The sequence below is a fragment of the Podarcis muralis genome, chromosome 10 (genome assembly GCF_964188315.1).
Source record: "Podarcis muralis chromosome 10, rPodMur119.hap1.1, whole genome shotgun sequence".
Classification (NCBI taxonomy): Eukaryota; Metazoa; Chordata; class Lepidosauria; order Squamata; family Lacertidae; genus Podarcis; species Podarcis muralis.
The window spans coordinates 33,323,816-33,343,659 of NC_135664.1; the positions used below are offsets into that span (position 1 = coordinate 33,323,816).

The 19,844-nt window shown below is 39.3% G+C and overlaps 1 protein-coding gene across 3 annotated transcripts in view; it reads right to left on the reverse strand.

Annotated features, from left to right (window-relative positions):
- Positions 1 to 4,227: 4,227 nt before the first annotated feature.
- The window catches only part of ZFC3H1 (zinc finger C3H1-type containing), a 33,909-nt gene continuing 18,292 nt past the window's right edge, over positions 4,228 to 19,844 (reverse strand). For 2 of the 3 annotated variants that reach the window (XM_028747055.2, XM_028747054.2), the window contains exons 18-35: positions 18,273 to 18,394; positions 17,766 to 17,867; positions 17,495 to 17,614; positions 16,630 to 16,813; positions 15,766 to 15,952; positions 15,126 to 15,317; positions 14,211 to 14,448; positions 13,392 to 13,497; positions 12,824 to 13,022; positions 12,092 to 12,186; positions 10,630 to 10,740; positions 9,750 to 9,854; positions 9,500 to 9,665; positions 8,793 to 8,893; positions 7,385 to 7,486; positions 6,735 to 6,774; positions 5,337 to 5,399; positions 4,228 to 5,211 (exon numbers count right to left, since the gene is read on the reverse strand). In XM_028747055.2, the coding sequence (XP_028602888.2) occupies positions 5,074 to 5,211; positions 5,337 to 5,399; positions 6,735 to 6,774; positions 7,385 to 7,486; positions 8,793 to 8,893; positions 9,500 to 9,665; positions 9,750 to 9,854; positions 10,630 to 10,740; positions 12,092 to 12,186; positions 12,824 to 13,022; positions 13,392 to 13,497; positions 14,211 to 14,448; positions 15,126 to 15,317; positions 15,766 to 15,952; positions 16,630 to 16,813; positions 17,495 to 17,614; positions 17,766 to 17,867; positions 18,273 to 18,394 (2,371 nt within the window). In that variant the 3' untranslated portion in view covers positions 4,228 to 5,073. Of the gene's footprint in view, positions 5,212 to 5,323; positions 5,400 to 6,734; positions 6,775 to 6,949; positions 7,487 to 8,792; positions 8,894 to 9,499; positions 9,666 to 9,749; positions 9,855 to 10,629; positions 10,741 to 12,091; positions 12,187 to 12,823; positions 13,023 to 13,391; positions 13,498 to 14,210; positions 14,449 to 15,125; positions 15,318 to 15,765; positions 15,953 to 16,629; positions 16,814 to 17,494; positions 17,615 to 17,765; positions 17,868 to 18,272; positions 18,395 to 19,844 lie in introns of those variants that run through there. The other variant, XR_013394355.1, reaches the window with a different exon arrangement.

Below are 19,844 nucleotides of genomic sequence, written 5' to 3' on the forward strand. Positions count from 1 at the left end.
TTACAGACATTGATCAGTAAATGTGTGTACTTTTCAAGGACAGAATGTGTATGCAACGTCAGAAATATACTGTTGAATACTACAGAGTTGCCATCACATTGCGGGAAGGATGCAAAGTCCCTTGGGGGTGTGGGTCATTTATACAATTATCCGGTTCCTTAAAGGCATATGCATAGGGATCAGGTTTTGTTAGCCTTCTCATGTCAGTCCAGCTTATATTAAGTACAATAATATGTGAGCTCATTTAACTAAGGCAGGAATAATTTTTGGGTTTCTTTAACGGCAGACAGGATTGTCACCTTGATTGGATGCTGGAAGCTGGAACTTTCAATCACATTGCTAGTTGCAAGATTAAAATAAGTGGCAGAAATATTAGTAAACATCATTTTTCAAATAGGTAAGAGCTCAGAAAGATTCAACACAATTTCGTGGAAAAATCAGGACAATCCTAAGATGAAGTTCGTCAGCAGCTGGATTTCTGTAGAGGCGACCTACACTTTGATCTAAATTGACCTGATAAACCCCAACAAAAAGCTACTTACTGTGAGGCTCCTTGATGATGTCCCTGAACAAGGGACATAAACATGAGTTTCATGTGCCAGTTTGGATTTTATAGTCCTCAACTGACTCGTGTAGGCTCTATGAATTAAGTTGTTGTTTATATCTTGGAATGTGTCCAAGGGATATTCCGTTTTCTGCAGAATGAGTCCACAAATCTTGACACAGGGATTTTTTATTTTTACAATCGATACGTTCTAATGCTCCAATATTCCATTCAGATCATAGCAATTATCTCCTTCCAGCAGAAAGCACCAAAAAGAGACCAACATCAGCTCTGAAGTTGCCACTGTGGCGTAACGGTTAGGGTTTTGGATTAGGACCTGGGAGAGCAGGGTTCGAATCCCCATTCAGCCTTGAAGCTCACTGGGTGACCTTGGTCCAGAAGGAAGGAGGAAGCCAGCCCCATGGATCCAAATATTTTTGGAAAGCATTGAAACGACTCAATTATTTGAGGTTCTCCCCGCAGCAGAAGCCTGTCCCCTATAATGTCTTCTTCCTGGGGTATTTCCCCCCGTGATTTCCCAACTTTGATTTCCTAAGAAAAGCTCAACAACTTTGGCTACCCCCCCCAAAAAAAATCCTGACTACACCCATATCATGGATACAACACAGGGGAGGGGATGTGGGGCTTCAGAGGAGCGAGTCACCAGCTCATCTACTTCATTTTCAGGTGGAAATACAGCACTCAAAGCACACAAATTGTTAATATAAAAATACTGGAAGCAGCCACCTGTGAACAGCATGGAAGGCTCAAATGCACACACTTCTTAGGAAGGCAGCTAAAAATATAATCATCCTCCTTGCCTTCCTTTGACCTCTTTCTACCTATACAGGAAAGGCCTTAAGCTGCCCTTTCTTCTTGCCCGGGACTGTTCTGAACCGACAGGTGCAAGTGTGAAAAAAACTTTTTATGATCCAGGAGTACACTCCTCTTTAACGGAAAAGCAAATAAATCTCAGCATTCCATGCCAGCAATTTCACAAGCTTTGATTTCGGTTGCACTAAGTCTTTATTGTGCCCGACAGCCAGGCAGGACCGTTAAGATTACTTCTGGCAGAAGTTCTACTGCAAACATATAAACATAGAGGAAAGAGGCTATCAATGCAATTGAACAGCCTCATCTGCAGTCACAACTTCCTTTCTTAGCATCACTGTTGCTTTAGCTGAAATGCCTTCATGTGTTGCACCAATTAATCAAAATACCATCTTCGCTTTCAACTTTTAAGTCTGGAAGAGGTGACTTTTTTTGACACAGGAAATCTGGTTGTGACAATTTAGCATCACCCTGTTTTTGAACTGTGTGTATTCCAGTATAAATACTAGTATCTATTTTTAAAGGGCTTTCTCCAGCACCAAATTAAAAGGAACCATATGCCTGAAAGTAGGGGGAAGCTCATAAACTTTTCACATGCAAAGCATGTATTCCACCATTGAAATACAATCATGCAGAATGCTCTCCCCAGTGAGGTCTGCCCGGTCGATCTCTGCACACCTTTTCAGTACCAGGTAGAAACTGAACTTTTTACATGTATGAAATGTTTTTGTTTCATATGACTTTTTTTCCTTATAGTTAACAATGCATTTATGTGTATGTTTTTTGAACGCAAGTTGCTCTGCAACCTTTTAGGTGCAAGAGACTAAGAAAAAATAATAAAGAACCACAAATTCACACCTCTCCAATCTCTCCACAGAGGAAGGGGTGCCCAGAAATATGTATAGTAGGAATAAAAACTCCCAGCAATAGTTAGCAGCTGAATCAGTGTCACAGGAATGCTCCTGATGTGAAAAGGTTGCATCTGCATAACTTTTTCCAGTCAGGGAGCTACCTGCAAAATGGAAGAAAAATTCCTTTTTTTGGATAGAGAATATGCCACACCTGTGTCTGCTATGTACTCAGTAAAATATAGAACTTTGCTTAATATATTTACCCCACCTCAGGACTAAAAAGGCACCTCTTATTTAAGAAAGCAAACACACTCTACTTCTCTCCACATACAGCTTGAGTAGCATGGAAAAAGTGATTGGTATTATTGGTGTTTGCCCTGAAACACCAAATAGGATGAAAGGGTTTATTCCCACTTATGAAGAATCGCAGCACAGAGAATTGTGCAAGACTGAGTAACAAGTTTGTAGCAGCCAGATGAACACTGCGTGGTTTTTGTCCATAGCTGGTTCTCCTCAATTGCTGGTGGCAGATTGTTTTCTTTCTATTTAGGCATGAAATGAAGATTCTCTGGCATCCACTTGCTTTGTCCTCACTTCATGTGCTATCCCTCGAAGAGAGATTTGCTGCCAGAGACCCAGCGTTTGACCTCAGGACACACGCATTTCCCCTTAGCGCCAGCTTCTCTAATCTAGTTTGAGCATCATGGCCCAAATAGGCAGGGCAGGCATGGTCTTCTCCCACCCCCACCCCCACCCTTGAGTTTATTATCCAGCCTTTTTTCTCAAAGTGGCTTGTGTGGTTCTTCCCTCTCCTTATTTAACTCCCACAACAACCCTGTGAGGTAGGTTGGGCAGAGAGGCAGTGACTGGTCCAGGTTCACCCAGTGAGTTTCACGGCTGAGTGGGGGTCCAAACCCTGCTCTCCCATGTCTAGCATTCTAACCACTACATCACAATGGTTCTTTCTGTTTAGGGAAGTTTTTAATGTTTGATGTTTTATCACGTTTTTAATATTCTGTTGGGAGCCGCCCAGAGTGGCTGGGGAAACCTGGCCAGATGGGCAGGGCATAAATAAATAAAATCATGGTGTTGTTTGGTGCTGCTAACAAAGAACAGTATTTGGACCAAAGGGTAGTTCAATTTCTCTTTAATTTGAAAGCGATGCAACAGGAAAACCAGCGAACTGCATGCACAGTCCAACTGGGGAGTGGGGGTACAGATTAACAACGTGCACCCCACCTCCTATGGGAAAAGGGCGGCAACATTTGGATCTCTTACCCTGGAGAAAGGGTTAGGGCCAACATGACCTCAGTGTATAAAATCCTGCATGCCATGAAGTGGCTAAAGGTTAATCCTCGTAACACGAGAATTCATAGGCAGCATGGGCATCCAATGAAGCTGCATGTTGACCCAGGACAGACAAAAAATAAATAAATTAAACTGTGGAACGTGCTGCCACAGGAAGCAGGGATGGCCACCAGCTTTAAAACAGAGAAATATGTGGAAGGTAAATGCTATCGATGGCAACTAACCATTCATGGCTAGGCTCTGCGTCGGAGGCTGTAGGCTTTGGAATACCTGCTGCCGGAAAGGGCAGGTGGAGTGTGTGTTCTTCTGACTGGGTCCTGCTTTGGCGCTTCCCATAGGCATCTGGTTGGCCACTGAGAACAAGATGCTGGACTAGATGGGCCAGTGGCTTGATGAAACATGCTCTCTTGTTATTAACAAAATGTTCTGCCCCTTCCCAATCTGTGACTGTGGCTGAGGATTAGCCCATGTAAGTTGTTTCACTTTGTGGCTCCAGGGTGTGCAGTAGAGAAGAGTTAGCTCCGGTTCTCCAGTGTATTTGTTTTTAATTTTAACCATCAATGTTCCTATCAATGGGAGGAAATTCATGGGAAATGTGTCCAGTGGCCTACAGTTATTGTGGATGTATTGACAAGCAAAACCAACCGAACCCCACATTTGCACCAGCTTAATTAAAGACAATGGAAACAGGAGGTTTTTTTTTAAAACTTATATTCAAAATATCTTTGTATAAACAATGGCAATACTACAGAGTAGTATTTTAATACAAATCAGTTCAATATTATTAACTGTTAAACTTTTATTATAAATTAAAATTTCTTTACAAAAAATTGCACATAATAAATTGACCACTCTTAGGTTCTGATGCACTGGCAATTGCAACTGTATCTTTAATCTTCAAGTTTAAGTCTCTGCCACAAGTCCAGAATGCAGAAAGGGCAGGAAACCACCCTCATTGAGCCTTCAAGTGCAAAAAGCATACTTGTGGCCATGGCAGTTACTTTCCTTAAGAGCGGCTGCTTTTGTTTTTATATCCTGCAATGAAAACGAATCTCCAAAATGAAACAAAAAGGGATTGGGAAAGAGGGTGGGGTGGGGTGGGGGTTGGGAGGAAAACAAAGTGGACCAATTGTTTTTGCTGTAAACTCAGCCCGTATTATTAGCCCCAAACACAGATCTCTCAGGCATCAGTGCGAGCGTCAAGTGAAATCAGGAACCGCACAAAAGAAAATGAAAAATCGAAAATAAAATATAAAAATTAACACATTTAAAGTCTGTCATTGGGATGAACTATACTTACGTACATGATGTTATGAGAGTCTGGCAGGGCCCAGAAGCAGGCCATAGAGGACATTCATTTATCCAAGGAGGCGATCATGTCAATTGTTTCCAGGTTCAAGGAAAGCAGGCCAGAGAGAGACTTGATATGCTCAGCTTTGCGCATCTGCTTTTCAGAGGCCTAAAGCCAGAGATCAGCCTGGAGAATCATTCAAATGATTTTGGCATTTAATAGGACTTAGCACTGACTGCACCCAGTGTTCAGCGATTCGTGCTTTCTGTTCTGTAAGTGTTTAAATTTAAAAGCTCATCTAGGCTGACTCCAACCTCTTGGCACTTGGAAACTAGTTTTCTCAGGTTATCAGTTTTACCTCCTCCTGATGCTTCAAACAGGAGCTGCTGTAAGAGATGGTGAAGCAGACATAAGATTTAGCCAGAGCTGGAATATCACCACATCAATGGACATGGGATATGCAGAAAATTGAAATGAAACCTTAAACGGAAACATAAGGAGAAAACATTACATCTTTCCACAGGGTTGCGCAAAGAGGTAGCTTCTGAAAGGCTCTCTGATATAAGTGATGGACCTGTAAAGAAGAGACAAGAATCAATCTAATGTTATCCCAAGAAAACTTATGTTTGTTGCGCAACATGCACTTTTTCTGTCTTATGTGCCTGTAACACAGGTTAGGAATGGTGAAGCTATGGCAGGGAAATGCTTGAGGGCTACTGCTAGATTTAAGAGCTTTACATTCTTCAAAAAGTGCTTAGTTTTCAGGCTGTAGAGGAGATATGGAAGCCTGATGATCACATTGTAAATGCTTAGGAACAGACAGGACTCTCCTAACTTTCTTCTATTTCAAATTGACTGAATTGGTTTACTACATCAACAAGTTTCTGTGTGCCATATATTCAAAAGTTTGTACTGATCAAATCACTGAAGACTCCTTTGTTGGATTTAAGCTTCTTTTGTTATTTAAAGGCTCTGCAATCCTACATCCACTTACTGAGGAATTAATTGTTCTGATTTCTTATCCACCCCTCAGTGAGGACCCATGGTGTAACTATTTAAAAATACAGTATTGACATCCGCTAAAAAACCAGATTATACTGAAGGGAACATGATAGGTTCCAAATACATATCTTAGGCGTCAAAGGACAGAGTAAAGAGGTGTGCCTTCATCAGCATGTGAAAAATTACAGAATGAAGATGTCAGACACACTTCTGTAGCTCAGGGACTGCCAAATAAATTGCCACTCCTTGGACACTTATCTAGTTTGTAGGGAAGGAGACAGCTATTTGGGACCTAAGCCTCATTCAAATAATCAGATTTTGCTTCTGACATGTACAGGATTGCATAGTAAATGAGCATTATGTGACCAAGTGGGATGAATTAAGTATGTTAAATTAACATCCTAAGTGTCCTTGTGTTGGCACACTACTGTGTTTGAAAGCTGCAGGAATGCAAAAAGTCTGTGTTTCAACCAAGTCTGGCTCTAGCACATTGAGCCCCTGACAGAATTAACCTAAAAGGAAAAAAGACTTAGCCAGAACCTTCCTCCCTCCTTGCCTTCATTTGATAGCAGACACAATTTCTGAGGAGCAGACAGCAGACCTCTTACTCTAAAGCTAGCTTAGCAAGAACACTATTCTCAAACTACTTTTTTTTTTATTTAAGGTGTAGACTAGTTCATTAAACCCAGGGGTGAGGCACAGAACTTTAGCTTAATGGTTGCCATCAATTTGATTTTAATTAATTTTTATAATGAAATGTTTTTAGAATGTTGCACTATTTTATTGTTGTTAGCCGCCCTGAGCCCGGCTTTGGCTGGGGAGGGCGGGATATAAATAAAAAAAATTATTATTATTACTAGTTAAGTATCTTTGCCACTGGCTATTTCAATAAGCTTTTCTTACATACCTCTCTCTGTCCCTTTAGAAAGCACTCAGCAGCAATGGCTCTGAAGGGAAGAAATAAAAATGACTTATTTTTTTGCAGAATACCGAATATCTTTATGGGAAGAACACTGAGTATGGGATGGAACTATAAAAGTCCTGGAAAGTAACAGACTAACTCCCAATGATGATAATCTATAGTGAAGAGACAAAAAAGATCCATTTCATAAACAATCTTACATGAGCAAGACATTTCAGTTGTTCCCATTATGTACAAACACTGCAGACAATGATCAGTTCATCACCACTGGATATTGCTATTATGATATATAAAGGGGAGGGTAGAAAGGAGGAGGGAAACAGAAGTCAATAATTTAATGGTAAACATTCCAAAGCAGCAACAATAAAATTCATCAACACATTTTCCTTACTTAGACACACAAGGCATACTTACTTCTGAAATATTTTTTTGTATGGGAAGCAACAGTCCTCATTTTACGACATTAGTGCCAGGACTCTGTCTAAACCAAAGTTTGTGGAAAGACTGCAATAATGAAAAACCTTTCTAGCATAAAACCAAATTTGAAGGCCTACTTCAAATGTAGCTTTATGAAGCAAACCTTATTTTTTTAAAAAAGATTATCTATGTTAACAGGTGTATGACTGTTGAATTACATTTTCCAGATGGCCAGGCATGTTGGGATATTATATGTAAACATCTTGGCTTGTAGTTTCAGAATCTGGACATTGCTCTCTTCCCAGTGTTGTTGAAGCAGCCTGCAGTGACAAAGGAGCAAAGGGAAACATGCAGGGCTGAATAAGAATGTAAAGCAGTAATATTTAGCTCTTTTAAAAGTTTGAACAGGGGGGTGGGGGGAGGTGGGAGAAGAAGTGCAAGTGAGAGTGCAGTTAGGGAAAAAAGAAAGTACAGTGGTGCCCCGCAAGACGAATGCCTCGCTAGACGAAAGGGTTTTCCGTTTTTTGAGTTGTTCCGCAAGACGAATTTCCCTATGGGCTTGCTTCGCAAAACGAAACGTCTTGCGAGTTCTTGCGAGTTTTGTTTCCTTTTTCTTAAAGCCGCTAATAGCCGCTAAGCCACTAATAGCCGTGCTTCGCAAGACGAAAAAACCTCAAGATGAAGAGACTCGTGGAACGGATTAATTTTGTCTTGTGAGGCACCACTGTACACCCTCTGTTGTGCTTGTACACATCAAGACATGATATTGTATCATTTAACAAAATTTATTTAACAAAAATAAAGCCCAAATGGAGAAGCTATGCGTGAAAAACTAAGTACACCTTATCACCTTATCACTCAATAGCTTGACGAACCACTTTTAGCAGCAATAACTTGAAGTAATGGTTTTCTGTATGACTTTCACAATAATAGTAGTTGTAATAGTAATACTATGGAATCACAGGTGGAGCCTCTCTGTCCAGTGTTCTTACAAACCTACTGTAGAATACTTGGTCTAAGAATGAGTCCCACAACACCCAGACATAATGACGGGGGGGGGGGGGGAGGGGGACTGCTCTACCTGGCAAACCAAAATGCTTGCCCTAATGTAATGATCACCTTAGAGCAAGGCTTTCCAAATTTTTCAGGTCCGTGACACACTTTGTGACACAGTAATTCAGTTTTACTAGCAAACTAACCCTTTTCCAGCCCCGGAAAGCTTTGCCTTAGAGCAACACTAAATTCCTCTCCTCACGTTTTTTTGTTAATATGATTTCTCAGCCTTCCTACAAACTGAAATAATACATGTTATGTATTAGTTCTCTTTGCTCTAGGTCAGGCTTTCCCAAACCTGGGTCTCCAAGCTGTTTTTGAATTGTAACTCCCACCATCCATAGTTAAGCAGGACCAGTGGTCAGGGATGATGGGAAGTCCAAAAGCAGCTGGAGTCCCAAGCCCTGCTCTAGACTATTTATTTCCAGATCTAATCTTTGTGAAGAATTTTTTTTTTCTTCAAAGAAAGCCCAACTCAGCCATCCAGCTTAGAAGATGGCAAGTCAATTTTTTAAAGGGCAGCGGGGAAAAACAGGTACTTGCTTCTAAATGCTTCTGCCGATATTCTCTTACCTGAATGCAAGTCCAGGATTAGCAGGCATGGTAGAGCAAAATCTTTCCAATGCTTTGGAATGCTGAGACTTCGGAATACAACTCAGATAAAAGAAAATAACCTGTAAAGGTTAATTTTCAAGAAGTTAGGTCATTCAAGCTGCATGCTTTGTTCACAAATCCAACACTTGATGACGATGACAGTGGCACTGAGTTAGTAGCAGCATCTACAAACAGCTCTTCCAGGTACCAGTGGCCCCAAAGATGAACCACAGCAAGAAGAACACAGGGGAATTTGCACTTTTCCAGCAAATGCTGGAGTCCTTCAAAAAGTAGGGAGAGCTGGTGGAAGATACAACACCAGCTGACACAGCATTTCAGAGGTGTCAGCCAAGGATGATCTCCAAGCAGCCCAAGGAACCTGAAGGAGGTCAGCTCCAAAAGGAAAGTGTGACAGACAACACTTCCCTATACAGCAACACTAGGCTTCTACAGTTTGCCAATCCCAAGCCTACAAAACATTTTAGAGAAGTTGATACAAATTTAGCCACTGTGCAAACACTCTTCAGCAAGAAGCTTTTGTATGTGTCTTTAGTTCTCATTTCCCTTACAGGACTGGTATTTTAGTGCATTGTGTTGAACAAAATACTAAGGAAACCCTACATGTATTTCAGCATAATGTGTTTTATATACAGAGTCCTGTATCTGAATTACCAAAATACTTATACCTTGTTGTGGAATTCATAGTTGGTCCAGTAATCAGCGGTGCTAAATGGAATAGGGTAACGGGTGGGGACTGTAACAAGACATCTGTTCACAAGATCTGTAAAAAGCTTGAATTCTTGAACTTGATTGTTAGATCTGACAACCTTGCCATTGATGAAAACAAGGTAACTGAAAAAGAGGAGAGAAACCCAGGTGTTAACACTTCCAAATGCAGTACTTTTACAGTTATAACGTCTCGTCATTTAAACTTACTCTATCCAAATCTGCTGAACTATTTCCTCTTGCATAACTGCTCCCAGAGCTGCCTCATAAGCATCCACTGCATCTCCAGAACTTCCATGAAGAGACTGGTATAAGCTATTTTTCATTGAAAGAAAACAGCGTTAGCTTTTCTGAAACTGTTACATGCCTTTTGTGAAAGAAAAGGGCAATGGAGAAGCTTGACATTATACACAAGTATAAGCCCCCAAAAATGACCAGAGGTACAAAATGTTTCCTAGTTTTAAAAGTGTTTCAACACTTTAACTATTCACAGTGGTTAACAGGCAATAATTAATACTGAAATTAATGTAGTTAATCAAGTCAGTAAAACAGCTCTTCATCTCTTTTTGACTGAATGTCTGCAAGAAAAATACTGCGGCCAACAATGCAGATGATGGGAGCATTTTAGTAGAAATTCCTTACACTTTATGAATCTAAGCACTTGAAGAAAGGGATTTTGGCAGCTGCCTAAGTACTTCTAAGAAGTTCTCTGTTCCATTTAGATATAATTCAAAACTAAAGTGTGGGACACAGGGCTCAAGCAGCACATCTGTCTTCTGATTTTAAACTTAAACACAGCCAACTTCATGGTGTTTTAAGTAAAAAAAAAATCACAACAGATGTTTGTAACACCAAACTGCAAAGCTAAATAGCATTAGAAAGGGCAAGCAAAGCAGTGTATGGTGTATGTTCATGACAGAAATACCAAAATCCTAAAGGATACTGGCAGAAACTAGGACAACCATGGGACTCCTTATATTTGCTCCTATTATATATAACACGAGATTAGCTGCCTCCTCAACAATCTGTAGTTCCCTACTTAGATAGTGTTGCAATATTTAAAAAATTATCAGACTTTGGAAAAACTCACCAGTATATTTGCCACAAGTAAGGAATTTGCTGGTTTAAAAGCTCTTCTGTAAAGCTTCCCTTATACATAGGCGGTGTGAATTCAATTGGCATTGGGAAATTCAAAAAATATCTAGAACAAAGAGTCCTTATTCAGTGTGACAAATGTTCACTACACCCAAACAATCCTAACCTGAAGCAATCTGAGCAAAGAGTGGACACACCACCTATGTGTATCTCCAAGCAAGTAAGAGGCAGACTAGAATTTGGAAGAAGTGTATGGCAGCCACTGAAAACGGTAGCCGCTTGTCTAGTTTTCCCATCTGTAGTGTAGAGCATAGCTGCGTTTCAAAATCATGATTTTCTGCATTCCCTTGTGCCAAGGATTACTGTGGTATCTAGTTCGATTCCAAGTGAAAACAAAACAGTGAAGGAGATACCAAAGAAATGTATTTAAGCTATGCTTAATATGCTTTTAAAGAGATGTCTGAAGAAGGCTTTGTTATAATCCTTTCACAATCTTATGAGAACATACGAATATGTGTGATCCGCCCTGACACCTGCAGGTATACGGCGGTATACCAATTTTAATAATAAAAAATACTGTCTCTTAAGCAAAATATTATCAATATATAAATACCTTCCCCTTATTGACTATATTAAATATATTAAGTACGTTGGGTTTCCCCCCTGTGTTTTCCTTATTTGTTTATTCATGATATTCTGAATTAAAAGATTAACATTTAAAATTTAGTCATAATCTGATGAATGTTTTTGAAAATTGTGCAATTATTACGGTATATGCTTATTTGCTTGTTTTCCTTTCAAAACTTGTATTTTAAGTGTATGGACATATACATACCTATATAAACATGGCAAAATAAAGAAGCCTTGCATTATGTGCAAGACACTAACACACTTTTTACCTCAAATGGAGTGTTTTCATTAAGTTACAGAAACTCATAAGGTAACATAGGCTCCCATAACAACCCCAACTTAGGGTGCTGAAAGGCTTATTTCAAAAGCCTGAGGTGTTGCAGAAATCTATCTTCCTGTTTGCAGCATCAGTTTCAGCTACTTGACCTGGCTACCTCATATGTAAATGGGGTTTCTGCCAATAATTACAGGGTGCTAAAAGATTCTGGAAGAATATCTCAAGAAATAATAGCTTCTCTCGACTTAGCTGTGCACCACTTTTCTAAAAGTATTTGTCTACTTTTATATCACAAGCACTAGTTGCCTTACACTCAACATACAAACTGACAAATAATAAGGTAACATGTGAATTGCTTTTCACTGTACTGCGAAATCTAAGGACAGCATCGCCATAAAGTTCTGCAAGCAACGAAGGTTTGGGCAAAATGGCAATGTGTAAGCGATTTTACAAGTAACCATACAGAAATTTTATAAATGGAACCGAGCAACGCATCACATAAACCGAGCTCATAGCAGCATGGAATGATTAGTTTGCTTGCCAGACTTACCGTAGCAGATCCACAGGACTGTTGTCTCGACTCACACACTCAAAGAATGCTGCAACGAAGGCTTGCAACAGTGGAGGAATACTATCTGATCTATTCTGTCATGAGAGAGTAAGTGACATTGGACTAAAGTTACAAAATGTGAAGAGCAAATCAAACTTCTGCATAATACACTGTAATGGCTCTTTCAAAACCAAGGCTGTTATAGGAGTGATGCAAAGGGTGGGCAGACATTACCCAAAAGCAGAATGCTACCTAGATTTTCTGCAGTGCTTCAAATGGTTAACATTCAAGGATGAACTTTTTGATCTCTCTATAGATTAGATGCATCAGCTAACCCTTTTGCACGTTACAAAAGAGGGATAAAGAAAGAGTCTCACACGACTGTTGCAACATCTGTGTCACATTCTAAGGCCAGCGTGCCCCAACCGGATGTTTTCCTCTACAGCTCTCACCAACCCAAGCTGGAGCCGATAACAGTTGAGTCCCAATCATCTGAAGAAGGCTGTTCTACACCGTCCAATAAACCACTCCCTTCAGATTCACATTCCTTTTTTTTTTTTTTAGCATTTGTGGGCAACAACAACTTTAGGCAAAACAAAAACTCAGCTGCTTAAAGTCTGAAAATCAAACTCCTGGTCAAATGTACTCTGAATGTCACCATTTTGTATTAAATAAACTTGGTTCTCTCTCCAACCCGTTATAAAAAGCTGAATAAAGTCATTGGTGTTTTACCTGCAGAATGAAGAATTTGCACATAAAGTAGAAAACCTGGGCATTTTGAGGGTTTTTCTCAAATGCTGTAAGCCACACGTCACATGCTTTTTCCATCTGGCCAGTCCGCAAGTACAAACCAACTAGTGCTTCTAGCAGCCGACAGTCAATGGGGTTTAGTTTCAAGAGTGATTTACAAAGCTCAATAGCAGCTTCCCACCTTGAATGAAAACAGTGAAAAACAGAAATTACTTATCTTATTTTAAAAAAGACAGTGACCTAGAAGAAGAACTTCCAAGACAATCTTGTGAACTATTACTCTTTCCTATTCTTTTTTAATCATAACATTGGGCATGAACCTCCTTTCTTAGTGCTGCTATATTCATCTGTGTTAATACCAGAAAAATGGGAAATTGTCACTCACCATGCATTTTTGTACAAAGGATTGTATTCAACTAAATTTTACTTAGAAGAGACCCATTTAAATTAATTGCCTTGGCTAACTTGCAGCAATTAATTACAGTGGTTCTACTCTGAGTAAAACCTAGTTGAATATAACCCAAAAATAGCAATTTTGCAAGTGACTTACCTTTCTAACAGCTGCTGCAAAATGACCATGTTTCTATATAGCGGAAGACAGAGAACTCCTCTTTCATCAGCTGCAGAATCCTCACTGGTGCATGACTGGATGGCATCTAAAAACAAGCAAGCATCAAGTAAGATCACACATTCACAAATACAAAGCTTTACTGCAGAGAAAGCTTATAAGTTAATGTATAAATACACCTGTATTTTGTTGGGGTTTTGGGGGGGATGGGGAGACAATGTAGTCATGCATTTCATTTCAGTCATTATGCTTTAGTTAGGTATGAAATAATTTCAGAGTTTCTTTAAGAGGTGAAGATGTAAATTATCCAAGCTGACAAAATTGTTTTCAGAACCCATTACAAAAATACCAAATAATAATAATAATAAATAAATAATTTTAAAAACCAGAAGAGATAAAGTAAGATCTGAGTTCTTTCAAACTGTTAAGAAAGCAACAAAGCCAGTCTTCCAATTATCACTGATTATTTTCAAAGCAAAATTATTTTTTATGAACATTTAAAGAATTTCCTTTGTGTACATACATGTGCATTATTGAACATGCAGGATCACATTAAGAAGCTGTCTCTCAGTTCAGTTACTTGTTGTAAACAGATTCCTCTTACTATTATTTACTACTGCCTTCCCTGCTTGCTGCGCTCACAAGCCCCTTTTGCCCTTCCCACATTCTTGACCAACCCCCCTCCCTTTATCCCTTTACACACATGCCTATCCTTCCACAGCTCACCCAAGCCCTCCCCCCTTTAATATCAATATTAATTCAAGAAATAAACCACAGCTGAATTTAAATGGGTAACCTCACCTTCAAACACAGCTAACAAAGTATCAGGATCAGCTTTCACATCTTCAATTGTTTTCCAAGGTATTAAAAAGGGCTCCTTCTTCATTATTTTGGAAGGGTTGCTATTGGCAGGATCGTAGAACTTGATGGGGAGATCGCCAAACTCAATCAGATGTATATAGGATAACCAAGCTAAGCAGCGGTCACTTATGGTGAGATGTTGCACCAAAACCGGTTCACTTTCCGACTTCAGGGCATTCTGCGGAGAAGAAAGTTATATGATGATTAAATCTGACAGCTTAAATAATGGGCAACCTTGCTATATTATGCCTAGTCATAGAAATATATTCTAGCAATCGAGCTTGAATGTTTTGTTTCACTAAACAGATCCCATGGTCACAATTGGGGAGTTCCAGGTTTTAGAAAGTTGCCTGGCCTTATTTGTTCTGTATCCAAGTCTCACATTTTTTTAAAAAAATGCTTTAAGGTTTTACAGTATTGCAATTAAGCAGAATGTAAATGTTGTGAAATAAATAAATAAATTTGAAGTTAAAACAATTTCTACAAGGACTGAGATGGCAGAAGACACAAATGTTGAAAACTGTATGCAACGGCTATATATTACACTGGTAGGCCATGTGACAGAGGAACATTTAATCACAGACAATAGTATAGAATACTGAAGTCCCTGCTCCCTAGAACACCCAGTAAAAATGGTGGAGATTTTGTAATCTTATATATTTGCAAGCATTTTTTCATAACTGTAGGGAAGCACACTCCGGTCCGTGTGAAATTGCCCTCATCTGCTACTGAATAGTGCAGCAGGGACATTACCTTGAAACTAGATATATAGGACAAAACAGCAATGGATGCCAAAGCCAAAAATCACTTTGATGAAAATATAACCACCATAACATGACATACATAAGCAAGTACCTGGAATAACGCAACAGCATTTTGATATTTCCCAGTAAAAAGGCTTAGGTGAACTCTATACAGCAACATCTCCAGCAAGTGAAAGGACCGAAGATCCAGATTCTCTTCACATTTTGGACTTTCCATCAGGAACTGTAGCATTCTCCCACACACATAATCCTTTCCATCAAATGAGTTTTCCAGATTTAGAAACTGAATGGCAGTTAAGAAAAATAAAACGTTTGAGGATTCATCTCATTTTGTTTCGGGATCTAAAGAGCTGTGTGCGCAAGTGTCTAAAGCCCTTCTGTGTATGCACAGAGACATTCCAGAGGTTTGCTTTCAACTACAGCCAATTGCACTGTATCACATATTATCCTGGAGGCATGATGTTGCGGGGAAAGTTTGGATGCAAGGTAATGTGAAAGGAACCCCAAACGGGCATCCCACTTGTCTGGGACAGTTTATGGGATTCTATATTCCCTGTGGCAGGAAAAAGGAAATCCTAAATTTAAAAAGTTTTTGTAAAAATTCTTTTTGAGCTTTAAAAGCTATTTAGTGGAAGCCTTCAAATGAAACATACATGGAAGTGAGATGTAGTGTGCTAATGTGTACTAACTTCATAATTACTACATATAGTTTTTCCAGTGATCAAACTTACTGTCCACCAAATCTTGTAAGTAGGAGCATATTCCACTGCAGTCTCACACATTTCTTGCACCTCTTCCTTAATTCCTCTTTTTGAAAATAGCTTGAGGTAATGACACCAGACTTCAGAATTTTCTTTGTTATTTTCTAGTGCTCGAGCCAGGACATTTAAAGCAGAATCCAAGCGTTCGGAGGATGATCTTCAATAAGAAAGGAAAGCAATATATTCATTTTCACATTCTCAGTTTCATGGTACAATGCCAAGGCATGCACATGCATTTCCCCTTCAGAAGCTCTCTGCACTTCATACGTGGCCTTTTTCTCTTCTGTATTTAAAACAGTTTGAGGGTTTGGAAACGCAACAGTGAGAGGAAGAATAGGGAACTTGCTGAACATGGAACTTGCACGGTAACTCTAAGGCACTTGTGGATGGTAAAGTACAACTGCAGTTTGTTGCCAATACTCTCAGACACCTGCTGGTTCCTGATGTAAACGTAAAACATCTGAAAATGACTTCTACCATCTTGCTTAAGGAGTTTTTCATTTCATCATCATGGATTAAGAAAACCAACCTTAGAAATCCAATCAATTGTATCCTTCATTTTTCTAAAAATGAAACCTCTTTTTACTATTTTCATGCTGAAATGAAGCACTTTAAAGCATAATAATAATTTATTATGCTTACTCTGCACTGTGCACAACAAAAAAGCAAATCAATTCCACTCCTCATTGCTTTAAAATAATAACCTATTTGTACATTGGCCAAAGAAACAAAGAGTCCTTTAATGCTAGCGACAAAGGTTGCTTCCAACAGCACAGGTGAGAAGCTTGAGACAAAAAGTGCAACTGATTTGTTTGCAAAGAAAGAATTACCCACCCTTCGTTTTGATTCAGATATTTGTAGGCCAATTTGATCCAAAGCTGAACGTTATATGGGTTCTCAAGTACACTTGCTTCCAGGTTTGAAATGTCATCGGTCTCATTTGTAAAATACCTAACATCATCAGGAGTCACAACAGCATCCAGAGCAGGAAGATTTATTCTCTTCTGTACTGCAGGAGCTGCAAATAAAAACAATTCTCCTTTTTTAAGGATTGTCACAACTTTCATGATTTGAAATCCAACTTGCCGCAAGTTATTACTTCAGTGTGAATAAAAAGCAATCTACTGAAAGCCAAACACACTGATAAACAGTAGTATGTATGTGTGCGCGCACACAGTAATTGTTATAGCAAAATAAACTGAGTTACTTTTGTCTAATATTCTATTAGAATTTTATTTAAACATTTTGATTTTTTTCTTATTGTTACGGAGTCAGTGCTGAATCATGAGTGACAGCAGTGCAAGACGTTCAGGACACTTTCTTCCAGTTAATGTGACTGACTCAGGCACAGGACTCTTGACCACTAAGCCAACAAAGTGCCTACAGATACACATATACTTGCAGAGGCCTTTCCTAGCTCCAGCAGGATCCTGTAACAACCCGCCCCTGCTGAAATTAGGCATCAAAGAAGTCTTCCATTGTAGGCAATAGAATGATTTTTTCAAACCTAAGTTTCACTGGGTCTGTGTGGAAATGGTGCCACCTACCTGTGACACCAGCTCTATATGCCTATATCAGTTTTATCATTACAGGGCAAATAAAGAGGGGAGACAAGTAAATGTGTTCGAGTACATTTTTTTGCCCTTTTTCAAAATTACTCTTAACATTCCAGATTTAGTTGCATAATAATTAATGCTACCATATTTAATAGGTCCGGAAGACTGTTCCTCTTCACTGCTGATATCACTGTCCAAATGAGTTTTTCCCCAGTGTTTAGGTCTCCATTTCCTTTTGTCTTTCCAAGTTGTAAACGGAGGAGCTATTTGCAAGAGAGATCAAATTGAAGTATACATTAAATTCTTTACATCGTGTTTTATCGTCAAAGCAAATCTTGCTTATCCATCTACAGCAATTTTTTTTAAAAAACCCCACTGAATACTGGATCTTGAGATATTAAAAAAGTTACTTACTGTGACCTTTGCTTTCATTGACATTACTAGCAAGAAGAACAGCCATTTGATCCATTGCCATGCGATCTTTGTTCACACCAAACAGTTTTTCAACGTATTTTTCTGAAATAAGATGGTAGTAATATCTAAGATACATATTGTTACCAGTAATTTACAACTATATGCATTCATACTGTATATCCATGACCAAATCCACAGAACTCTGATGAAACTTTTAACCCTACAAATTGTTTCAAAATGGTGGCATCAATGTCCATCAATACAACTCCATATACTTTTCACGTTGATGATCTTTTGCTGAAAGCCTACACAGGTGAAAAGCAAAAAGCAACTACAGATTTACACATTACAGCAGAAGGCTGAATCACACTTTGTTTAATATTAATACAGTGCAGAGTGAAAGCAGGCATTAGGAAGCAGCTTGCTTCCTTAACTTTTGGCTATGAGACCGGAATACCTAATTGCGGAACTAAATTGCCTCGCTGGCAAGACCAACAAGCAACATACCTGTTGCAGTGCTTATCTCTTCATCAGAGCTTTTTTCTGAACAGCCTATCAGAGCTAAATTGTACGAAAGAACATCCTCAAACAGCTGTCTTCGGCTGAGAGTGCAATCTTTCATGTGTTGCCTGAAATAAAAAATAATCCCACTTAAAAATCAGCCAAAGACTCTGTGAACATCATACCTAAAGTAAGTGAATGTTATTTTCAAACAGCATTTAAAACATTTCCAGAAACTCTAAGAAGTGTGCAGCTGCAAGCCAAGTGTATACAAGACAAGATACTGTACATATGCACTCTACCTAATACTCAGGTGCCACTATTACTCATAAAGACTGACTTCAGTAATCCCGGTGTATTACAGAACACATCTCAAACTTTTTATTACTCAAAAGCAAAGTGAACTTTGAAGAGCATCTCCGACATAATGCACCTCACGTTCAAATGTTAGCTGTCATCTGAGAAGTTTAAATAAGGTCACACAGATATGCCACTATGATACGGCTACTAGCAGCTGAATACAAGTGTTTTGAGAGCAGGGTCCAGCCATTCAGGCAACCAATTTGTAATTCCCAATTCAATCCAGTGAACAGGTATAATAAATAATAATAATAATAATAATAATAATAATAATAATAATAATAATAATAGATTTCAAATACCATGCAACATCAAAACTGAAGAATGTGTATAAAATGAGAATTGATGAGGAGACTAAATGGGCTATTCTAACACTTCTAAAGGACTGCAAATTAGGAGTGTTCCATAAAACACACACAAATAGCAATGACTTTCTTTTCCTGTAGGTGTCCCCACCCCACTCCACTTCATTGATTAAGGCTTCTCCAAGAGCCTTGTTTCAAAACCCTAACTATGGGAGAAAGGATCGCTGGGCATTTAACCATGCATATTATTTCTTGGCTGGGTGAATGAGAACGTGCTTTGGGGCTTTGGCTGCTGGCAGTTCAGAATACTGGCTATTGCTCCTGGGTATATAAGTTCTTACCATTACACTGGTACCTCGGGTTATGAACTTAATTCGTTCCGGAGGTCCGTTCGTAAGTTGAAACCGTTCTTATCCTGAGGCATGCTTTCGCTAATGGGGCCTCCTGCTGTGCACACACCTCCGGTGCACGATTTCTGTTCACATCCTGGGGCAAAGTTCACAACCAGAAGCAGCTACTTCTGGGTTAGCAGAGCTCATAACCTGAAGCGTTTGTAACCAGAGGTACCACTGTACTGATTTCTTTAAATGTACTCCAGGTTCATTTATTTTTACGCACAAGCACAAACACACTACAGTGGAACTTCTGGTTAAGTACTTAATTCGTTCCGGAGGTCCGTACTTAACCTGAAACTGTTCTTAACCTGAAGAACCACTTTAGCTAATGGGGCCTCCTGCTGCTGCCACACCGCCGGAGCACAATTTCGGTTCTCATCCTGAAGCAAAGTTCTTAACCTGAAGCACTATTTCTGGGTTAGCGGAGGCTGTAACATGAAGCTTATGTAACCTGAAGCGTATGTAACCTGAGGTACCACTGTACAGCAAAACCACACCTGAACAGGCAGGTTCTGATG